At 37.0% G+C, this 23,749-nt stretch overlaps 4 protein-coding genes across 5 annotated transcripts; 1 reads left to right on the top strand and 3 right to left on the bottom strand.

Annotated features, from left to right (window-relative positions):
- Positions 1-4,295: 4,295 nt before the first annotated feature.
- On the bottom strand, positions 4,296-5,552 carry LOC147940214 (uncharacterized). The gene has a single exon (XM_087461202.1). The coding sequence runs from the start codon at positions 5,550-5,552 to the stop codon at positions 4,296-4,298; it is 1,257 nt and encodes a 418-aa protein (XP_087317328.1).
- A 5,528-nt stretch (positions 5,553-11,080) lies between these two features.
- Positions 11,081-12,611, bottom strand: LOC147940213 (uncharacterized). Its single transcript, XM_087461201.1, has 3 exons — positions 12,607-12,611; positions 11,749-12,491; positions 11,081-11,610 (listed from the first exon to the last, which is right to left on the bottom strand). The coding sequence occupies exons 1-3, from the start codon at positions 12,609-12,611 to the stop codon at positions 11,081-11,083; spliced, it is 1,278 nt and encodes a 425-aa protein (XP_087317327.1).
- Positions 12,612-16,989: 4,378 nt separating this feature from the next.
- On the bottom strand, positions 16,990-18,164 carry LOC104707334 (blue copper protein-like). Its single transcript, XM_010423660.2, has one exon. The coding sequence runs from the start codon at positions 18,100-18,102 to the stop codon at positions 17,113-17,115; it is 990 nt and encodes a 329-aa protein (XP_010421962.1). The 5' UTR covers positions 18,103-18,164; the 3' UTR covers positions 16,990-17,112.
- A 1,310-nt stretch (positions 18,165-19,474) lies between these two features.
- On the top strand, positions 19,475-22,229 carry LOC104707332 (putative methyltransferase PMT17). 2 transcript variants are annotated; one of them, XM_010423659.2, is made up of 5 exons: positions 19,475-20,410; positions 20,484-20,694; positions 20,771-21,068; positions 21,145-21,612; positions 21,721-22,229. In XM_010423659.2, exons 1-5 carry the CDS (start codon positions 19,724-19,726, stop codon positions 21,968-21,970), a joined length of 1,914 nt encoding a protein of 637 aa, XP_010421961.2. In that variant the 5' UTR covers positions 19,475-19,723; the 3' UTR covers positions 21,971-22,229. The 2 variants fall into 2 exon arrangements, with proteins under 2 accessions (XP_010421961.2, XP_087316806.1); XM_087460680.1 differs by lacking the exon at positions 21,721-22,229 and having other exon boundaries at positions 19,578-20,410; positions 20,771-21,049; positions 21,145-21,314.
- Positions 22,230-23,749: the final 1,520 nt, after the last annotated feature.

Here is a 23,749-nt window from a genome sequence, read left to right as displayed (position 1 = left end):
AATAAAAAAAAATTTGTATGATTCTGGTAATATTATTTAAAATATATGACACCTGACTATATCTCCTTTTTTTCTTTAATACAATCAAAGAAATATAATGATACATATCACATATGTCATATGTGTATACTAGGAAGCTGAAAGCGCAATACAAGAGTTATTGTTTAAGCTGAATCCTACTAGAATTATATTTAAAAAATATATTCATTTTGTTTTGAAAAGTTTTACAATGATTTTCAATACTAAATTTTATAAAAATAAAAAGGTAATGGCCTAGTAGTGATGAATTCAAGAAGTCACATAGGACTCGGAAAGATATACCGTAAACAATCCACTGCCAGAAACCAACTTGAATTGGGCGGACCAATCAATCCCGAGCCCGACCCCTTAATACCACATAACCGTACCATTACCCTTTTAGCCTCCACTAGGATTACAAGCTCACGTTACCAAGCTCGGCGACAGATGATGCCTCTTCTCTGTATATATGTAGCTGTGTCGTCTTTTGCTTCTTTCGATGTGGGACATGTATATAAGTTTTTATTAATTAACCCTATTAATTTCCCCTTTCTTAATGTATTATATTTATTTGGGAACGATTGACGAATACAAAATAATTATCAATTGAAAATCACAAGTTTTATATTAAGGCCTTGAATGGCTGTAGATTTTAAAAGTGTTTTTGGTTTTAGATTTTTTAAAAATCTATTTTAAAGCCAATCAAGATTTTGCAAAAATTGGATTTCCTAAAAATTAGGGAATCCAGATTTTGTTGGTTTTTGGTAATTTTCAAAGAAAAACCAAAATCTATGTTTTACTAGTTTTTCATTTTTAAGCGTCATTTGAATTCTTTTTTCTATTTTTCTTTTTTTAATAAATTTTTAACATAAAATCTAAAAACTATAAACCAAAATCTAAAATCTAAAAACTAGAAACTAGAATTCAAAAACTACTTAAAAACTTGTAAATCATTCATGGCCTAAATGTACTTCTAAATTTTATAATGAACCAAAGAAAATGTGTAGCTTCCAGTTTTTATTGAATTTTGTCCGCTCAAATCTGATATAAAATTATATCACATTCACAAACTCCATAACAAGATACAAATGGTTAGTGTTATGTTTTTTGTTTGTTTAATTCTCATCGTACTAGTAAGGCAGAATTTGCGTTCGCACAGACAAAGGAATGGTTATATTATGCAGAGAGCCATTCCAAGTCAAGTTTCCAAAGTAGTAACCTGTGTTAAAGGAAGCCCATTTGGTAGTAGAGTTGAACACTAACATCTCCGGGATCACAGTTACTTGGATGCTCAATGGCGGCTCTACCGTTACTTTATAGACCGACTCAAGTGGTCCAACGTTAGTGAGGGTTCTGGTGAGAGTAACTTCATCTTTGAGGTTGGGGATTGTGATAGAAGGTAAGTTGAAATCAAGAACAGATGGTTTGGGATTTGAACAGACTGTTCCTTTACCGACAAGCTGAGAGATTGATGTCTCGTTGTAGCCAACAGAGGACATGTAGACTACATAGTCTTCGAGCCCCAAGTCATATAGAAGACCAGGTTTTGTAGCTTTCTCTGGATTGACAAGGCCTCCACCGTAGTCGAATGGATCAGCTTGCTTCACTTGGGCTTTCTTTTTTAACTCTTTAATAATAATAAAGTCATTTGTTGGCAAATTATTTTCACGCCAGCTACATAATTCCTTAAACGTATACAAATTTTTCTTGAATGTAGTAGAGTATATCACAAGCGCTCAAGCAGTTTGTGATCAATAGCATGAGTACCAAAATGATTATTTTTTTTTGAATTTAATGTTAAATTATATTCAAAAGAAAAATAAACGTTTTACAAAAATTATGTGGTAATATACTTTAGAACAGTTTGAAAATAAAACATTCAGTAAAATCTTGCTTCAAACCAAACTTGAATGGATGTGCTATGACCTCCTTGAAGTGTGCTTAGACGGTTGCGGACATACTTGTCGATCTGCTTAATCAGGTTCTCTGCTGTCATTGGGTGTTCATCGTGTCGTCGTCCATTCCTTTCTCTCCAAAGGAAGTAAATGGTAGTTTGAAAAGCATAACCCAAGATGAATCGTAAAGTTTTGTAAAGAGCATTACCCGCGAGAAGAGAAAGGACTTCTTGCCAGTGACTTGTGTACTTGTCTGCGAGGAGCTTCTTCACTAGCCCTTCCCACACCAACTATGAATAAGAACATTGAAAGAATAGGTGGTCCCTTGTCTCTAACGGGTGGTTGCAGAGAATACAGCTTGCGTTAGCCTGTGGAGACCATTGCTGCAGCTTGTCCCCTGTTGCGACTCTGTTTTTAAAGACCAACCAATTGAGAAAGGGCATACTTAGGAGTGGCTTGTGAAAACCATATCACTCTGTATTCGGCCAGGTGTGGGTGAGAAACATGGATATGTGACCAAGTTTCCTTGGTAGAGAAGCTGTTCCGGTAACAGTCATTTTTCCCTTTCCATAGTGGTATGTCTTGTGCCTCACGAGAGGGATGAACCTGCAGTTTCTGTATCTCATCCTCGACAATATTGAGTAAGGGGAGCCTATGTCGCCGCCACTGCTGCCTAGTCAGAACATCAGTGATGGTTCTTGTCTTTGGGATTCCGAGATCAATAACACCCCTTTCCCCCAAAACATCATATAAACATCCCAGTGAACACCAGTTATCAAACCAAAAAGAGGTTGATTCACCATTATGCACTTCCATCTTAATAAACTGTTTTGCTAGGCTTCTGTATTTCAAAAGCTTTCGCCAGATCCATGATCCACAAGTTGTGGTATCCTTTTCTGCCCAGAAAGAACCACTGCGAATAAGAGATCTCTTCACCCAATCAACCCATAAAGAGCCTCTAGCCGAAGAAAATTTTCAGATAAGTTTTAGCATGCTAACTTTATTTGCTTCCGCGATTGATCTTAGCCCCAAACCTCCTTCACTCTTTGGCATACAAACATCAGACCAAGCCACTTTGGTTTTCTTTGCGTACAAAGAAGGGCCGGACCACAAAAAAGCAGAACATAGGCGATCAATCTCCTGAATGCAGGATTTAGGGAGCCTAAACGCTGATATCCAGAAATTTGTTAGACTGAATAGAACTGATCCAATAAGCTGAAGTCTACCAGCAAATGAGAGCAGCCTAGCTGTCCACGAGGCAATCCGTGATCGAATTTTTTCTATGAGAGGGAGATAGTCCCCTGATGTCATCCTTCTTGGTAAAAGTGGTAGACCAAGATACCGAACAGGGAGAGAACCGCATGCGAATGGGAACTGGTGAAGGATCACTGCTTTGATGGTCGAGGGGATTCCAGCCGTATAAATGGTGGATTTTTCAATACTAATGTGCAAACCTGAGTGGACTGCAAATTCATCGAAGACCCACAGAGCACCTGAAATCGACTGTTTGGACACATCCACAAACACCATGAGGTCATCAGCAAAACAGAGGTGAGTGAGCTTCAGCCGCTTACACTTGGGATGATAACCAAAGACTCTATTTACTGCAACCACATCTAACTTGCGGGATAAGACATTCATGCAGATAAAAAAGAGATATGGACTAAGTGAGCAACCTTGGCGTAAACCGCGAGAGCTACCAAAGTAACCAGCCAGTTCTCCGTTAACTTGGACAGAAAAAGATGCAGTCGAGATACAAGTTTGGATCCAGAGAATGTACTGCTCAGGAAAAGCCATTGCTCTCAAAGTGGTGAGTAAGAAACTCCACTGAACAGAGTCCAAAGCTTTAGATATATCAATCTTTCAATCACAACGAGGGAAAACTGTATCCTTGTGATAGTCTTTAATGAGTTATGTGGATAGAAGCACATTTTCCATGAGCAATCGATCCTTGGCGAAGGCCGATTGATTAGGTGAGATGAACTTTGGTAGTATGATCTTGAGCCTATTAGCCAGGATCTTCGAGATGACCTTATAGAGAACATTACAGCAGGAAATCGGACGATAGTCTTTCATGAGCCTTGCTTTCTTTGTCTTGGGAATGAGAGCCAATATAGTCGAGTTAACCCCTTTAGGCAAGAAACCAGTACGGAAAAATGATTGAATAGCAACCACGAAATCATCACCAATAGTTCCCCATGAAGCCTTAAAAAACTCCACAGTGAACCCATCTAGTCCCAAAGATTTCGAACTAGGCATTGCAAATAACACCCTCCTAATCTCCTCCTTTGAGACCTCATGTGTAAGCAAACACTGATCACTCTCTGCACATTTGAAATCCAACACATCTTCTAACTCCTCTTGGGACCAAGAGGTGTAATTTTAAGGTCGCAAGTTAAGAAAGCCTTGGAAGTAGTTTGCAGCTTCAATTTTGAGCTGATCCTGTGTGGTGACTACCCTACCATCATCACATTGAATCTCCTTGATGCTATTACACGACTCATGTATAGTAGCTGCAGTATGGAAAGCTTTATTATTTTGATCACCTATGTTCAACCAATGAAGCTTAGCTTTTTGTTTCAAGTAATGTTCCTCGATATCAGATAGTGTCTTCCACTTATCATAAGCAGCCGCCTCATCACAAACAGCTTGAGAGGAGGGGTTCGTCATCGTTGTAGACTGCAAGTCACACAGAGTCTTATACGCTGCTTTTGTACGAACAGAGATTGAGCCAACCATGCGCTTCCCTAGAGATCGCAGAGAGGGTTTCAGTCCTTTAAGTTTCTTGGATAACTTATACATTGCAGATGTAGAATGGAACAGAGGTGGTGATGTTTGCCAGTGCTCATCCACTTCCTTGGTGAAATCTGGATGAGACGTGGTGACATTAATAAACTTGAAGGGTTTCTTGATTTTTGGAGCTACTGCAGAGAGGTAAAACCGACAGCGAAGGTGGTCTGAAAGTCCTCCCGGCTCAAAGACAGAATATGAATGTGTAAAATGTTGGAGCCAATGCTTATTCATGAGAACTCTGTCAAGTTTTTTGCAGATAACTCTGTCCTGCCTCTTATTGCACCATGTGAACCTCTGACCATGATAATGCATGTCAGAAAGATCACAATATCTTGCAAAGTCCTGAAAATCCCTCATCCCGAGTGTGCAGAAAGGGACAGAAGCATTAAGAGAGTGATCATCACCATCTAAAATCTCATTGAAATCACCACAAAGAAGCCAAGCTTTGTCCCGAAACAAAGGAGAATCCTGATGGTGTCTGAGATCAGTCCACAATTCCTGTCGTTCAGCAGACAAATTGGAAGCATAAATAAAAGAAAAAAAAAACTCCTCCATCCCTTCAATGTAGAGAGAACATGTGATCAACTGAGCAGATCGATAAACCGGAGTAACCCTGACATTGTTCCTCCAAACCACCCAAAGTCTCCCTAACCGATGCTCGTTGTAGTTTGATAGAAAAGACCAGCCTGCAAACACAGACCTCACCACTCTATCCGCACGTCTTTCCTTTACCTTAGTTTCAATCAGACAGCCGAAATCAAAATTTCCCTGTCCCATCCATTCTTTCACAACACATTGCTTTTCCTTCTTGTTAAAGCCTCGCATGTTCCAAAAGAACCCTGACATCAGAGTTGGTTTGGGGTTTGACGTGGTTTCAGAGAACTAGGAGCTTGAGCCCTAAAACTCTGAGAACTGCTAGTAGAGACAAATTTATGAACCCATTTAGAGGCTCGAGGAAGTGAAGGTCTAAGAGATAGACCCGTCTCCTGACGCTCAGGAGCATTGCCTCCCTCCTGGTTCTGCTTTTCCAGTAACATTTCAGCCCCCGAAGTCGTAGTATCAGTAGGAAGACTCACCAGATCAGAGTTAGCGGTAGTCGGACCACTACTCTCCTCGACTGTTGTATCCAAAGCCTCACCTTGTTCCCCTTTGTCACTCAAACAAGAAAAAGAGTTCGACATATTCGAAATGTCCTTTGTACTAGAAACCTGTTTCACTGGGCTACGCAACCCTTTAGTAGGAGTTGTCCAACCAAGGTCCTTTTCACCCTCCATATCTGCAGTATTCTCAGCAACTTGATCAACAACAACCTCTGTTACCCCTTGTTTTAGCTCAGAAGACTCAACAATGCCTAAACTCTTGACCCCACCTGAACCTGAAACAACCTTTTCCCAACTGTTCTTTTCCGACTGTTCAAGTGCAGGCTGACTAGGACAGGAAACCCCCTGATCCTTCTTCGTTGTACATGTATCTTCCAAATGGCCCCATTTTGAGCATAGGGTACACCTAGCTGGAAGCCAGGGATAAACAAACTCCACAATAGTATCACCTCCTTTCTCCGATTTAAAAGACATTTTGTTTGGTAAACGCTTTGTTAAATCCACCTTCACCAAAACCTTAGCTTCAGTGAACGACTTACATGACTTTGTATCTGAATGTAGTTGTTTTGGAGTGCCGAGGGGGCTCGTTATTGCACTTAGCACCTCCCAAGATAAATATTTAGGAGGGACATTCTTAACTATAACCCATATAGAAACAGTCTTAATCTCTTCAGGCTCCAACTCTGCAATGGGACTCCACTTTGATAGAACAACTGGAACACCACATAGATTCCACATACCTCTCTTCAAAACACGAGATCGCGTACGCTCATCCCTGATTTGAAACCTCACTGTGGTATTATCCACTACAAAAACATCAATCTTAATGGTCTTATCACCAAGAGTCCAGATTTTATTAACCAAAGTATGGATCCCTCCCACAAAAGGAGCTTTAGCTAAAAATCTGCCGACGAGGAAATCTTCCCATAGAGGATGAGCCTCGTCAAACACCTTATTTGGGAGCCAGACCGTAGGCATACCATCAATCTCTTCAATAGCCAAATCAACCTTTGACAAGTCTCCCGGATTTTTAATCATGGAAACCCAAGAGCGCTTCAGAGGACTGCCAGAAACAACTTCATTCCCCTTCTTCACTACAGAGGGAGAACCCTGTTCGATCCCCACAACCGGTGGGAGTTCACCTTCCTCAAGATCCATAGACTTCAGGGAGCCACCCCCCTGTAAATCTCCAGCTGCTTCCGGCGGAGAAGCCCCCGGCGGCATCAATCCTTGTGCAAGACACAAAAAACCCTAAATCGCTTTTGTGATCACCCCCAAAAGCAAAACGCAGCGTTTTTGTTTCACTGATCTCTTTTTTACGAAATCCGTACCAAAATGATTATTAAAGAAGAGATTGTTAAAAGAACAGTCGCACGCGACTTTTGCATGAAGAGTCTCAAGAGATGGTTTAGGTGCGCTTGGTATTTTCGAGTTTTGCTTATTGTACTCTCGTACTGTTACGTTACACCTCTAGAAAAGAGAATCATAGACAAATTTTGAGCAGTTGGGTAAATATTTAATAGTGGTGCACTTTTTTAATTAGTTAGAACAATAACATATTGTAAAAAAATTTATAAGAGAATGACACTGTTTCAACTTTAGTGACAATCTATTCTTTGAATAGTAAAATTAAGAAAACAGATAATAACAGTTTAGTTGGTGAGAGAGGGATTTGGTGGTGACGGGGTCTGTCAATTTCCTCTAACAAAGAGTATTGACTTATATGAAAGGTTGTCTATGTTAGCAGTCAACAGTAAAATATCCACCGTTGGATCATCAACGATCTCAAATGATTTGCGACATATTTAATGCATTGTCTAATATTTTCTTAATAAGGTCCCAATCAGAGTTTACAAGAACATAAGACTTTAACTATTTTTCTTCATATTCATTATCATAATATTGTAGAAGTATTTATACATGTGAAGGGTGACTATAAATTAGGAGATATACATGAATCAAATATTTAACATAATCTGCCCAAAACCTAATAACAATAAGATCACATATAATATTTTCATTGTTTCTACCCTTATCCTAATCGACACCGGTTTACTTCGGTTATGTTCTCATCAATACTCCACCCTCCAAAAGAACTTTGTCCTCAAAGTTCTATGCATCGTCTTGTTATCCACTTATCCACGAAGAGACTTGCCTCCTCAGCAACCAAGGTCTTCCACGGTCAAATGGTCGTTTCTCTAGTGTTATAGATTGAGAAATAGTTTAAGACCAAAAATAAAGAACACCTCTCTTTATTAATACCAGAGAAAATAATTCAAAATTTTGGTCTCTCTCAAACTCTCTCAAACCCCATAAGTTGTGTCACATCTCAACACATCTTTATATAAGACTTTGCTAATCTTAATCCTACTAGAAATCACACATATTAGATATCTCCTAATACATTTGATCCTTATCTCCTTAACAACCCAATTATAGTAAGACTAGGACTAACTTCTAGCTCAAACTTTCTTCAAGCTTATCCCAACAATCTCCTCCTTAAGCTTGAAAGCATTTTCTGTCAAATCTTGAACACCCAAGAGTCTTCTCATTTATCTGAATTTGTTCTTTGTCTAAAGTTTTGGTGAGTATGTCTGCTCTTTGCTCAGTTCCTGGAACATGTTCCACCTCAATTTGGCCACTCTTAACCCTTTCTCTAATAAAGTGATAACGCCTATGTATATGTTTACTTCTCCCATGGAAAACAAGATTTTTGGTGAGAGCAATTGCCGATTGGTTATCGATCCGGATAACAACATTTTCTTCTGCAGCTCCGGTGATCTCTACCATCAAATCTTGCAACCACACCGCTTGCTTTGCCGCTTCAGTTCCAGCCATGAACTCTGCTTCGCAAGAGGATAGAGTCACTACATCCTGTTTCTGCGGACACCAAGTGATAGGACCTTCTCCAAGATAAAATATATGTCCCGAGGTGCTCCTACCATCATCTTCATCAACGTTATGACTACTGTCGCTGTACCCTATTAGACGAGGCACCTTCATTCTTTCATAAGAAAATCCAAGAGTAGTAGTTCCTCAAAGATATCTTAAACATTGCTTCATAGCTGCTCCATGAGACTCCCTAGGACTCTGCATATAACGACTAAGAATTCCAACACAATAAGACAAATCCGGTCTAGTATGCAACAGATAACGTAAAGAGCCAACATTCTTCCTATAAGTAGTTGCATTGATCTCCTTCTCTTTCTCTGCCTTTGACAATTTGAGCTTTGGTTCCATTGGTATAAGCACCGAATTACACTTAGACATTCCTGTTTCTTCTAATATCCTCTGAGCGTAACGAGCTTGACTCAATGTGATACCACCTTGATGTTGCTCCACTTGCATACCAAGGCAATAAGTCAGTTTTCCAAGGTCACTCATTTCAAATTTAGAAGACATTCCTCCTTAAATTTGTTAATAACAACCAAGCTTGTTCCTGTAATAAACAGATCATCGACATACACACCAATAATTAGAAGATCAGTCCCAATGTTTTTCCTGTAGACAGATGGCTCCTTCGAGCACTTAATGAACCGCAACTCCTGAAGAATTTGATTCAATTTGTTATTCCAAGCTCTAGGCGCCTGTCTCAACCCATACAAAGCTTTGTTTAGCTTATACACTTTCCCTTCATGTCCCTTTTGTTCGAATCCCTCAGGTTGAGAAACATACACAGTCTACTCACCGTGTAGAAAAGCAGTTTTGACATCAAGATGGTGGATCTCCCAACCATGAGACGCCGCAAGATCAATGAGTAGCCGTATGGTTTCTATCCTAGCAACCGGTTCAAAGACTTTTTTGAAATCAACACCATACTTCTGAACATAACCTTTAGCAACTAGTCGAGCTTTGTATTTATTGATACCGCCATCAGAATTTCTCTTCAACTTAAACACCCACTTTAAGCCAATTGGTTTTGCTCCTATAGGCAGGTCAACTAGATCCCATGTCCTGAGCTTCTCGATCGAGCCTATTTCCTCCTCACATGCCCGAGTCCACTCCTTAGATACTCTAGCTTCATCAAAATTTCTAGGCTCATTGTTAATACTAAGCAATAGAAACTCACCTTCTTCCTCTGCAAGCAAAATATATTTTTCTAAGTACTTAGGCTTAACACTTGGTCGAGTTGATCTTCGTATCTCCGGAGATAGTGATTCTGCAGAGAAACTTCCAGTTTCTACTGCAGATTCATTCGACTTATGCTTTGTTTCTTCCTTCTGAGTTGCTTCAACCAAACTCTCTGAATGTTCATCACCTTCGATCTCGCTGAAAGATTCCTCATCAATATCCTGATCAGCACTAGTGTTGTCATCATACTCTCGAAGACCGTGATTCCTAAAAACATCAAAGGTAATCTTAAAACTCCCATCACCATTCTCTGTTTCTATATTTTTCAACCAACTCCATCCTTTTGATTCATCGAATAAAACCTCTCGGCTCACTATGATTCTTTTTGACAAAGGATCCAACAAGTTGTATGCCTTGGAACCCGGTTCTGTTCCTAAATGAACGAGTTCCCTTGTTCTGTCATCTAGCTTTCTCAAGTTTGGTTTCTCTACCTTGGCATAACCAATACACCCAAAAATCCTAATGTGCTCCACAGTAGGTCTCTTCTCCCGAAAGAACTCGTATGGTGTCACATCCTTCAAAGCTCTTGTTACTACTCTGTTTAGTAAGTAAGTCGAATGTCTTAGAGTTTCTCCCCAGAGATAGTTCGGCATATTCATATGCCTCAAGATACTTCTAGTCATCTCCATCAAGGTCATGTTGCGTCTGTCCACTACTCCATTATGTTGTGGAGTGTATGGTGCAGTCAGATGTCTCTTTATGCCAGCATTGTTACAGAAAGAATTAAACTCATTAGACACAAACTCTCCTCCTCTGTCTGTTCTAAAGGTTTGTATTTTCTCAGCAACTTCTTTCTCAATCATAGCCTTAAATTTTTGGAACTTATGAAACGCTTCTCCCTTCTCCTTTAGTAACATAGTCCACATATAGCGAGAGTAATCATCAATGATCATAAAAACATATCTATTTCCAGCAGGTGTACTTGGCGTAATAGGACCACAGAGATCTCCATGTAAAAGCTCTAGTCTCCTTTTAGCTCTAAAATTGGTTGCTTGAGGAAACACACGTCTTGTTTGTTTGTCAAGCAAACACGACCTGCATACTTCTTTTTCGTGAGCAAGTTTTGGAGCTCCTAAAACCAATCCTTTTCCCAACATCGATGTTAAGGTGGCATAGTTGATATGTCCCAGCCTCGCATGCCACCTATTTGGCTCGCTTATCTCCGAAAGATTCAGACAAGTATTCTCCTGCAACCCCATGCATTTGGACCTTATACAACCGGTTTCTAGACTTCTCTGTTCTCACGAGTAAGTTCCCTTCTTCATCCTTCATAGTTAGATAATTCCCTCTTAAACGTATGTCAAGACCCGCTTCAGTGGCCTGACCGAGACTTATGATATTGCTCTTCCGGTCAAGGATGTAGTAAACATCAGTCATTACTCTCGATTTTCGGTTCTGATCAATAAAGGCAATGGTTCCCTTCCCCTTGATATTAACTCTCGAGTCGTCTCCAAAGCATACTTTTCCAGTTACAGAACCATCAAGCTTACTAAAATACCTCTTATCCCCAGCCATATGGTTACTCTTACCATTGTCGAGATACCATATGTTATTTCTAGTTGTACCTGTCTCAAATTTACTTGGTACAACCAATTTCTCATTCAAGTAAACCACTTCATGCATCAAGAGCTCATCTGCATCCTCTGTATCTTTATTATTGTTTTCTTCTGTTTCTAGCAGCTTCAACAATCAATCTGGACATTATGAAGCGAAGTGACCGGTTTGGTCACAGCAAAAACATGTAATGTGTGAGAGGTTTCTACCTCCGTAGCAACCTCGTCCTCGTCCTCGTCCTCTATAGAATGATTTACCTCTGCGGCTTCTTCCTCTGTAACCTCCAGTTTCACCATTGTAATCTCGGTAGTGTTGATACACTTGTGACTCTGAGTTAGCGTACATCAACTTACTCTGATCATCTTGAGTTTCTTCTTCCTCTTGGATACGCTCCTCGTAAGCCTTTAAACGTCCAACGATATCTTCAAAGCTGATGGTATTCAAATCTAGAACTTGTTCAAGAGAAGCTACTATGTGAATAAATTTCCTTCGGGGTAGGTTGTTAAGGAATTTCTTAACAATCTTTGATTCCTCTATGTTAACTCCTAAAGCGGCTGACTTTGATGAAATCGTAGCTAGTTTACCCGAGTAATCATCAATATTCTCTGATTCCTTCATCTTCAATCGCTCGAACTCCACCATTAGAGTTTGAAGTCTGGCTTCTCGAACTCTCTCTGCTCCAACGTGTCTAGAACGTATCACTTCCCATACCTTTTTTGTTGTATCTAGTTCTCCAACTTGCAGTGTTAGACTTTCAGGTATAGACTGAAACAATAAAGCCATAGCTATATCGTTTTTCTCTGAATCAACCTTGTCGGTTTCAACTTTAATGGCGTTCCAAACTTTGTGAACTCGAAGGGCTATCCGCATCTTCATCGCCCATACAGTATAATTGGTCGATGTCAACATCGGACAGACAATCAACGGAGATCCTCCTCCTACTTCTTTAGGCTGTGGTGTAGCTACGGTGACTTTGGACATGATGAACTCTGTTTTAGCTCTGATACCAAATATAGATTGAGAAATAGTTTAAGAACAAAAATAAAGAACACCTCTCTTTATTAATACCAAAGAAAATAACTCAAAACTTTGGTCAATCTCAAACTCTCTCAAACCTCATAAGTTGTGTCACATCTCAACACATCCTTATATAAGACTTTGCTAATCCTAATCCTACTAGGAATCACACATATTAGATATCTCCTAATACACTTGATCTTTATCTCCTTAACAACCCAATTATAGTAAGTTTAGGACTAACTTCTAGCTCAAGCTTTCTTCAAGCTTATCCCAACAAGTGTGTCCATTCTGCCCTGATTTTTCATGTTGACGTGATTAACTTTGTGAGCTATGTAGACGTCTTCGTTTTGCGGCTTGATGTTGATCATGTCCAACTTCTTACTCCAAATAACTGTTCGATCCTCCCAACATAGCATCATCTTTCTCACCTCTTCGTGTAGGTTAACTTAATCTTCCATGGCTGTATTTATAACCACCATTGCAACCTTTTTGTTTTTTTTTTTTTCAAAACCAAAAATAAAGATTTTGATACCACAAAGAGGGGTCCGGATCAAAACCGAAAAATATGATAAAAATAGATTTTGATACCACAAAGTGGTCCAAATCAAAATCAAGATAGATGGTGGATCGAAGGTTGCTTTTGATACCACAACGTGGCCCGGATCAAAAGCGAGATGGCTCTGATACCAATTGATAAGGTCTCAATCAGAGTTTATAAGAACATAAGACTTTAACTATTTTTTTTCATATCCATTATCATAATATTGTAGAAGCATTTATACATGTGAAGGGTGGCTATAAATAGGAGATATGAATCAAATATTTAACATAATCTACCCAAAACCTAATAACAATAAGATCACATATGATATTATCATTGTTTCTACCCTTATCCTAATCGACACCGATTTACTTCGGTTATGTTCTCATCAATGGTGATCTTATTGTTTCTACCCTTATCCTAATCGACACCGGTTTACTTCGGTTATGTTCTCATCATTTCTTCACTTTCCACTACCTCAAAAAGAAACAGCCTAAAAGACTCTAAGCTGAAGAACAAGTAAAGACACATAGAAGAGAAAAACAGAAATGAGAGAAGCAAAGGAAGAAGAGAAGGCGTAGCTGGCACTTGTGTTAGCTGCAAAGTCGAGATCATTGTTGTACACTTCGTCGCCTGCAAGTCCACGTGTGTTTGTTTCTCCGATTCACACTCTTGCCTCTGTTCCGTTTTGCTGGGAAGAACAACCAGGCAAGCCCAAGAACCCTCTGAACATTTGGGGATAAGGAATATGCAAAGTAGAAACTTCACCGTTATTAGTCAAAGTTACATAAATTAAATAGTTTAAATTATGGAAATAAAAGTAGGTGATTTGTATATTCAGGAGGTGGCCTATACCACCTCCCAAACACGTCGTGGATCTCATCCTCCAAACAGATGAAACCTATACAAGTCAGAAGAAGACTTCCTTCTCCTGCAATGAATATAAAGTATAATATGGGATCAGGCCCGGCTTAGAGGGTGTGCAGTAAGCGCTAGTGCACAGGGTCCTCTATTTTTTTAGTCTATTTTCTTTAAACAATAAGGGTCCAGTTTCAAAAAAAAAATTATAACTAAGCTAAAATCTAAAAATGAGCACAAGTTCCCATGTTTCTTTGAGCCGGCCCTGTATGGGATTACTTGTTTTCCAAGGAAGCTAATTAGGGAAAAAAATAAAAAGGTGATGGCCTAGTTGTGTGATCCAATCAAGGAGTCATATAGGACTCGGAAAGCTAGACCGTAGACAATGCACTGCCAGAAATCAACTTGAATTGGGCGGGTCAATCAATCTCGAGCCTGACTCCTTAATACCACATAACCGTACCATTACCCTTAAAGCCTCCACTCGGATTATGTAGCTCTGTTGTCTTTTGCTTCTTTCGATGTGGGACATAGTTTCATAACCCAATTAATTTCTCAGTTATATTTAAATGGAACATGGTTACAAATGGGAAATTAAATATTTTATTGAACCAAAGAAACGTGTATAGCTTGGTCCAGTTTTTATTGAATATTTTTCAATAAATTCCATTTTTTATTGAATTTTTATATTGAACTCAAATTTGATGTAAAATGAAAACACATTCGCTTCCATAAATATCTAGGTTAGTACAAACTCCACAACAAGATACAAATGATTAGTTTTTGTTTGTTCAATTCTCACAGACAAAGGAATAGTGACATTATGCAGAGTCACTCCAGGTTAAGCTTCCAAAGTAGTAACCTGTGTTGATTTTGTGTGTGGTCGAGACTCTGACTTTAAAAGAAGCTCGTTTGATTGTAGAGGTGAACACTAGCGTCTCCGGGGTCACAGTAACTTGGATGTCCGATTGTGGCTCTACCGTTACGTTATAAACCGACTCAAGTGGTCCAACGTTAGTTAGGGTTTTGGTGAGAGTAACTTCATCATTGAGGTTTGGAATTGTGAGGGAAGGTAAGTTGAAATCAAGAACAGATGGTTTGGGATTTGAACAGACTGTTCCTTTACCAACAAGCTGAGAGATTGATGTCTCGATGTAACCGACAGAGCACATAGAGTACATAGTCTTCGATTCCTAAGTCATAAACAAGATACAAGACCTAGATTTGCAGCTTTCTCAGGATTCACAAGACCTCCACCATAGTCGAACGGATCAGCTAGCTTCCGAGGTGACCCTTCTGTGAATATATGCTCTCCAAATGGATCTGTTCTCCAAGCTGCAGAGTAAAGATGATACCAAGATCAGTGATGTTTCTCTTTTGTCATATGTATATGGCTGATGTTATGGCAGTGTATGAAAAAATATAAGAACCTGTAGTAACAATGGCTTAGCTTATGGCAGGAGGAGACTCATCAGTGTAGAGATTTGAGAAGCGTGAAATATTGTACAAAAGTGTGTATATTCAATAATAGAAGCCAAGTAATTTATACATGTAGTTGCCTATAGGCAGTGGCGGCTGCAGAAGACTATTTTGTATGGGGCACAAACACATACAGTATAATTAGTAATAATAAATTTCTATTATATAAATGTTACAGAAATTATATATACTAATTTGACAGCATCAAAGTATATCTTCCATTTAACATATTTTAAATTTTGAAATTAAAAATGAACCCAAATTTTTGAAGTGTTGCTTTTATTGGTTTATAATTATACTTAATTACTTATATTATATGATATATATAATTTTAATAATTAAAAAAGACACATTTACAAACTTAAGTCACAATAAACTATAAATATATGTATTACATTTAAATTCACTTATCTAACCATATCAAATAAATTTAAACTCTAAAAATAACAAATGAGCTACAAAAGAGATAATATTGTTTGATGTTATTAATTTAGTAGTTTTACTAACATTTTTAGTTAAGTTATATGTATACTAAACAATTAAAATATGAATTAAATTTGTTAAAGTTAAACTAGAAAGAAATACAAGAAAAAAAAATAGAACTGAAAGTATATATAATTTTATAGAAGAAAAATGCATCGAATAGTCAAAATTATAAAAAGGAACATGCTAAAGTGAAGTGGCTAATCTAAGACGTTAAGCATATTGCTAAATAATAAGCATGTACACGGACTCGAACTGGTGGCTTGAAGTAACATAAAATTTTCATTAACTAACTGAAATAAAGATACCATTTGGACATTTTTACTGGGTAAATTTTGAAAAAGATTCTCACGTAGATCCGCCTCCATGTTCATAGCACTATCTACAATTGATATATATTAAGCTATGGTTCGTAAAGGATCTAAGTTCCGACTTCCGTAAAGCATGCATGTGCTTGTAAGCACTCACTATATATATTCTTTCGTGGTTTGAGATCAATTATAACTTATGCTACTTTTTTTTTAAAACGGGAAAGTTTGGACATTATATCTAAGTTCCACTTCAGTATTTGTTGTTTTGACAGAATTTGAGAAAGTTTTCATAGTGTCATATTAGCTAAACACGGCCGGGCAAGTTTGGAATATTGGCTAATATCAAAACATGTCAGGCATATACAGTTCCGTAGAGACGTCTAAAACACTCACTTTTAGGGTGTGTAAGTGAAACGTCAAGAACTATTCTAATTTCTAACTTCACGTTCTCTTTTTTTTTTTTGGACAACTTTCACGTTCTCTTTGTCTGCTTAATGGTATTCGAAGGGCACTTACTTGGCTGACAAGTAAACTACAGGTTCTTCACTAATTTTTTTTTTACTTTGGGGTTAAATTTCAAGACGATAGTTCTCGTTCTAGCTATTGTTTATACTAGGGTTTCAGTTTCTGTTCAGAATCTAACACATGGGCATGTGAGCATGTCACATGTCTTTTTTTTTTTTCTTTTTGAAATTAGCATGTCACATGTCATATGCGACGTGTTCATGTTTATGAATTTATGGCCATATTCTCATGATCAAAAAGTAAATAGAAACGTTGAAAAGTTAAAGAAAAAACATATGACAAAATCTAAAATGAAACAATGTATTCCAGCCACTAAACAAACAACTAAAAAAAAAGAAAACCAAAAAGCTAAAAAAAAAAAACTCTCAATAACACTAATGTAATCATAATGGTTGACTACTTAATTAGTGATGAGGTCTAAAAACGCGTAACCACCACCTGTTGAAGAAGCCAATAGGTGACGACTTCATCTTCTTCTTGGGAACACTCGGCAACGTAACGTCTTCGGTTGATGGTTGCACCGTGACACGAAGTTTAATCCCAGCTTGACAGAGACTGGTCTTTAAGCTTACAAAATAATGCACACCTGGCTTCGTGAGCTTAACGAGATCGTGCCCCGTCTTGTACACGGCTACAGTTGAAGTTGGTTTGCAGGATTCGAACTCAAGTTCACCGCTGATTTCCCTAACGTCGTTGATGTGCTTGTTGTATTCGAATAAGAGAGTATCTCCAACACGAAATTGTTTATCTTCACTCCACTTGGAATAGTAGAAACTGTTATATACGCTCCATCCGCTTGTGTCACCGACTTCGTAAATCCTTCCAGAAGGAAGTATCTTGCTCGGTGGTGGTGAAGGATTCGGACGTGACGGCTCATGGATACTCGTCGGTGGTGGTAGTGGAGGAACCGGATGTGACGGCTCATCATGGATCTCCCTCGGTGGTGGTGGTGAAGGAATCGGACCTGATGGGCCATGGATCTTCCTAGATGGTGGTGGCGTTGGTAGAGGAGTCGGACGTGACGAGTCATGGACGACAAGAACATCGAGTTTCATTCCCCAGAAGCATTGATTATGATTTGAGGTGATGAAATAGTGATGTCCTGGTTCCGTGAAGGTTACGACGTCGTGTCCTGTGTTGTAAACAACTTTAGGAGAAGAAGAATCACATGAATCATACTCTAAAGCGTTGGATACTTGAGTGACGTCGTTGACGTTCTGATCGTATTCGAAAACTAGTGAATCTCCAACGTGGAATTCCTTATGTTCAGTCCAAGAGTCGTCCTTTACCGTCCAGCCATAATTGGAACCTCCGACTTTGTAGGTTTTAGCGGAGCTGGAACCCAAGAGAAACATGATCACAAGCACGAAACCAAAGATCATCTTTGTGGCCATGATTCGAATCGTATGGATAGGAAGAAGATGTAGAATATATGATGAGATATCTGAACTCTGAGAATGTGTTGGTGATAAAAAGAAGTCACGTATATGTGTCCTATTTATATAAAATTACGAGCTTCTATTCTATCATAGTCCTTTTAGGATTTTGTTTAGTTTATTTCCTTTTTCTCTAGATGAATCGTAATGTAGTGTTCCTTTTTGGAATTCAGTTCAACTTTTTGCAATCCTTTTCTCATTATGAATTTATTTTTTAGTGTTTCTAACATAGTGGAAAAACTTTTAATTATATGCCTAAGGGCTTGTTCATAAATTATATACTTTAATTAATTACTACTAAAATTTTGTGATATTAGGATTTATATATTGGATAGATAATGTAGGATTTATAAAAGAAAATTTATTTTTCTTGGATTTTAAAGTTAATTCATATGAGAAAGCTGTCCAAGCGAAGACTTCAGGACCCAATTTTTTTTTTCTTTTTTCTTTAGTAGTTAAGCTCTTTTTTTAAAGGTTTATCTAAGTAAGTCTATTGAAAAATGTTTAATTTTATAGAAAATAAATAGATTTTTGCTAAGATTTATTCTATAAAATAGATTCTAACAATAATCTATTCTAACATGATTAATTTTATAGAAAAAAAGGTAGCTTCCCCTCTATGTCATCAAATTTGGGACCTAAAGCCTTCGATTGGATTTTTTTCTTTTTCTTTTTGTTGACGTCATCAAAGTTAATCATGTTAGAATCTGAAACTCCGGTTAATTACCGAAAAGTATGACTAATGCAAAACATCGAAGGAGAAGGTAATGATGCTTATATACAATAATCTATTCTATTTAAAAAAAATATGGAATAACGTTTTTTTTTTCTTTAAATAGGCGATTAAAGCACGGGACTTTTTTTGTTTTATATTGTTTTTGACATACTTTTGCTTATGTGATAATTTGTTTTCTGAACGTTTTATATACTTGACATTATGCTGTATGCATGGAGTTATCTGTTACATGAAGAAATGGTTTAAAATTTAAACATTCATAAAACCTAGTATTTTATAAGGCAGCAATATCACTAATCGCAATAATGTGTGACAGACAATAATAAATGTAGCTAGCCCGTTTATTGTTCTATCAATCAATCACAACATGTAAAAAAGAGGAAAATCTTGTGATTGATACAGATTGGACTCTCATACATAAATGTATATATACAATATGAGGTTTTCATTTAATTCAACATGGCAATGTTTGTTTTGTATACATATGGTAAAACGAGATTAAAGGAGGTATAGAGGAAAGTGAGGTTGTTCTTGGTCAACTTCCTATTTTCTCTCTAATTAACTGTTCTTAGCTCTCTTTTTTTTTGCTATAGAATAGAGACAAATCTCTTCTTTTTTTTACATTTGTGTTCTTCTCTTGTTCAATAATTTTCTATGATGATGGTTCACATTTAACATTTCCTTAACAAAAAAAAAATCACTATGATGGCCTTCTCCTTCTTTCTCTATCATCATAATTTGTAAATTTTACAACATCGTCTAGAGAGGATTTGATTTCTGTTTCTGTCTAAGATTCTCAATCTCTAACTCAGATAAAGAAAGATTCAGTCTTTGCACTCAAGAATGGCGAAAGAGAACAGTGGTCTTCATCACCAAACAGAAGCAAGAAGAAAGAAACTAACTTTGATTCTTGGTGTAAGTGGACTCTGCATTTTGTTCTATGTTTTAGGTGCATGGCAAGCCAATACCGTCCCATCTTCTTACTCGAAATTGGGATGCGAGACTCAATCAAATCCTTCTTCTTCTTCTTCGTCCTCTTCCTCTTCATCTTCATCATCTTCAGAGTCAGCTAAAATAGATTTCAAAAGCCATAACCAGATTGACCTTAAGGAAACAAACCAAACCATCAAGTACTTTGAACCATGTGACTTGTCTCTGAGTGAGTACACTCCTTGCGAAGATCGACAAAGAGGAAGAAGATTTGATAGGAACATGATGAAATATAGAGAAAGACATTGTCCTTCAAAAGATGAGCTTCTCTATTGTTTAATTCCTCCTCCACCAAACTACAAGATTCCATTCAAATGGCCACAAAGCAGAGACTATGCTTGGTATGACAACATCCCTCACAAGGAACTCAGTGTTGAGAAAGCAGTCCAAAACTGGATTCAAGTAGAAGGCGACCGGTTTAGATTCCCTGGTGGTGGAACTATGTTTCCTCGTGGAGCCGATGCTTACATTGATGACATTGCTCGGCTCATTCCTCTTAATGATGGTGGAATCAGAACAGCTATTGACACTGGATGTGGTGTAAGTTTTTCAATCCAAAGAGTATATATACTCTCCTTTGTTCACTGGTTAATTCAATCTTTTTTCCAATCAGGTTGCAAGTTTTGGTGCTTACCTCTTGAAGAGAGACATTATGGCTGTGTCTTTTGCTCCAAGAGACACTCATGAAGCTCAGGTCCAGTTTGCTTTAGAACGTGGAGTTCCTGCAATAATCGGTATTATGGGATCAAGAAGACTTCCTTATCCAGCTAGAGCTTTTGATCTTGCTCATTGTTCTCGTTGTTTGATCCCTTGGTTTAAAAATGGTAATTAAACTTTTAACACTTTCTTCCAATCATATATATAGTTAAGGAAGAACATAACACCAATAATATTTTGTAGATGGTTTGTACCTGACTGAGGTTGACAGAGTTTTAAGACCAGGCGGTTACTGGATCCTGTCCGGACCACCGATTAACTGGAAACAATACTGGAGAGGCTGGGAGAGAACAGAGGAGGATCTGAAGAAAGAGCAAGATTCAATAGAAGATGTAGCAAAGAGTCTTTGTTGGAAGAAAGTGACTGAAAAAGTTGACTTGTCCATTTGGCAAAAGCCTCTCAATCACATTGACTGTAAAAACCTTAAACAAAACAAGAAATCTCCTCCGATATGCAGCTCTGGTAACGGCGATTTCGCTTGGTATACCCCGCCTCAAAAATGTATGATTAAGATTCAAAATAAAGTTGGTTTAATAATTCTCTGTTTTAATAATTAGGTACAAAGACTTGGAATCTTGCATAACACCATTACCAGATACAAGCAATCCAGATGAATACGCAGGCGGTGCACTCGAGGATTGGCCAGACCGAGCATTCGCGGTACCTCCAAGAATCATCAGAGGAACGATACCAGACATGAACGCTGAGAAGTTTAGAGAGGACAACGAGGTTTGGAAAGAGAGAATAGCGCATTACAAAAAGATAATCCCAGAGCTTTCACATGGAAGATTCAGGAACATAATGGACATGAACGCTTACCTAGGTGGGTTCGCTGCTTCCATGCTGAAATACCCATCATGGGTAATGAACGTTGTCCCTGTCGACGCAGAGAAACAAACGTTAGGTGTGATATACGAGCGTGGACTGATAGGAACGTATCAAGATTGGTGTGAAGGGTTCTCAACGTATCCAAGAACTTATGATATGATTCATGCAGGAGGATTGTTCAGCTTATACGGACATAGGTAACGTTTTATGGACTTCCAACTCAAAAACCAATATCCGTAATTAATAAACCAATATCCGTAATTAATTAAAACATGATTTTAATCTAATATTGTTCGTGTTGTTAGGTGTGATTTGACGCTGATACTGTTGGAGATGGATCGGATACTGAGACCAGAAGGAACAGTTGTGTTGAGAGATAATGTGGAGATGTTGAATAAGGTAGACAAGATAGTGAAGGGAATGAAGTGGAAGAGTCAAATAGTGGATCATGAGAAAGGTTCGTCTAATCCTGAGAAGATACTTGTTGCTGTTAAAACTTATTGGACTGGTCAACCTACTAACAAGAACAACAACAACGACAACAACAACAACTAGTGTTCCAATTCTATTGGAACTCTCTCACTCTCCTTTTCTGTTGTTGTTTTTCTCTTTTTCTTCACGAAAATTATCTGAATTTTTTGTTTTTTTCCTAAATCATGTTTTATGACTATTAGGTTTAGACTCAAAACATTTTTGAGAATAACTTTACATAAGTTTATATATGTTAATGTTTTCATTTTTTTTATTGTATGTAGTTTAGTTAAACTTATTGAAATTATTTATACATAATCTGAAATTTTGAAAGTGAACCAAATTTTTTTTTGTCAACAGCACTAAAAATTGGACTGGACCTTAATGACATGAATTTGTATTTAGTAGTTTGTTTTAGTATTGTTCTGGTGTGTGTGAGTTATACAGATGATAAAATTCCACACCCAAAAAAAAAAAAAAAAAAATCCTAAAATGTTAATTCAACTTTGTAGATCTCTGTCTGTCCTAATTTTTTTTGGTGACCTTAGCTAGAGTCTATATAAATAAAAATCATGAAAAGTATTGAGGGAGATAATGTGCCAAGCAAAGCAACTAAATGAGCCTAGCTAGCTTATCCTATAAACAAAGATTTATTAATTTTTTATCATAAAATTTGGTTTTTTTGTCTGTTTTAAATTCTCTTATTGGAACTCTTCACTCTCCTTTTCTGTTGTTGTTTTTATCTTTTTCTTTACGAAAATTATCTGATTTTTTTTTGTTTTTTTTTTATTTCCTAAATCATGTTTTATGACTATTAGGTTTAGACTCAAAACAATTTTAAGAATAACTTTAGGGAATTTGGCAAAAATAACATTAAAAAATATATATTTAACTAAGTAACCACTCTAACCATCTATCTATTATATACCATGTATTATGTATAATAATGACAAATTTGTCCTCTATGCCATGAGAATAGACATCCCTTGCTCCTCTCTATACACACGTCACCTACGTCACATACTCACATGTGTTATTTTTTCTTTCTTTTATTATTTTTGAATTATTTCCCTATTTCTATCATATTTGCTTTAATATTTTACAAGAATAAAATCAAATCATTTGTAAAAATATTTTTATAGTATTTAGTTCAATAAAGTTAGGTTAATAATTTGATTAGAGTTTGATTAAAGTTTATCACAAATCATATATTTTCGTGTGTTTAATTTTACCGTTTGGATTGTCTATTGTATTTTTTAAGATGTACGTTTTTTATTTGCAGTGCGTTTAAGTCGTATGTTTGGGTTCTTTATATTGTATCCCTTAGGGTATATCGTCTTCTTTTCAACGTGTCTTTTACTTGTAATGTAGTGTTAAATGATTAAATAGTATGTAATGTAGTGTACTATTCTATTTGATCTGTTTCTATATAGAATTTTAATTTTTTAATTATTAATATTATTCATCATTTTAAAATTTTCATATCCGATTTTGATTATTAAACCTATGTCAAATGCAGAAAAAATCTATATTTTGTTTATATAAACTTTAAATTTTATATTAATTTTGTTGAAAAGATATATTAATAACAAAAATAAAGGGGTAAAGTGATTTATTCAAATAATAATTTTTTTTTTAAAAACAAAGAAACAAGCTAATCTTTTCTTTCTTTCTTCCATGCACGCGTGTTGTTTCTCAATGTCAGTTTCGTCATTTTGTATGATCTATAGGTTAGTTTCTTTATTTTTCATTTTAAGGTGTTATATTCTTAATTTTATTATCAAAATTGGTTATTGAACTAAATCACCCATAACTTTATATATGTTAATGTTTTCATAATTTTTTTTATTGTATGTAGTTTAG

Source organism: Camelina sativa, chromosome 8 (assembly GCF_030686135.1).
Source record: "Camelina sativa cultivar CO46 ecotype springtype chromosome 8, ASM3068613v1".
Taxonomy (NCBI): Eukaryota; Viridiplantae; Streptophyta; class Magnoliopsida; order Brassicales; family Brassicaceae; genus Camelina; species Camelina sativa.
The sequence above is the reverse complement of the archived record's forward strand: the minus strand, read 5'-3'. Positions and strand labels throughout refer to the sequence as shown.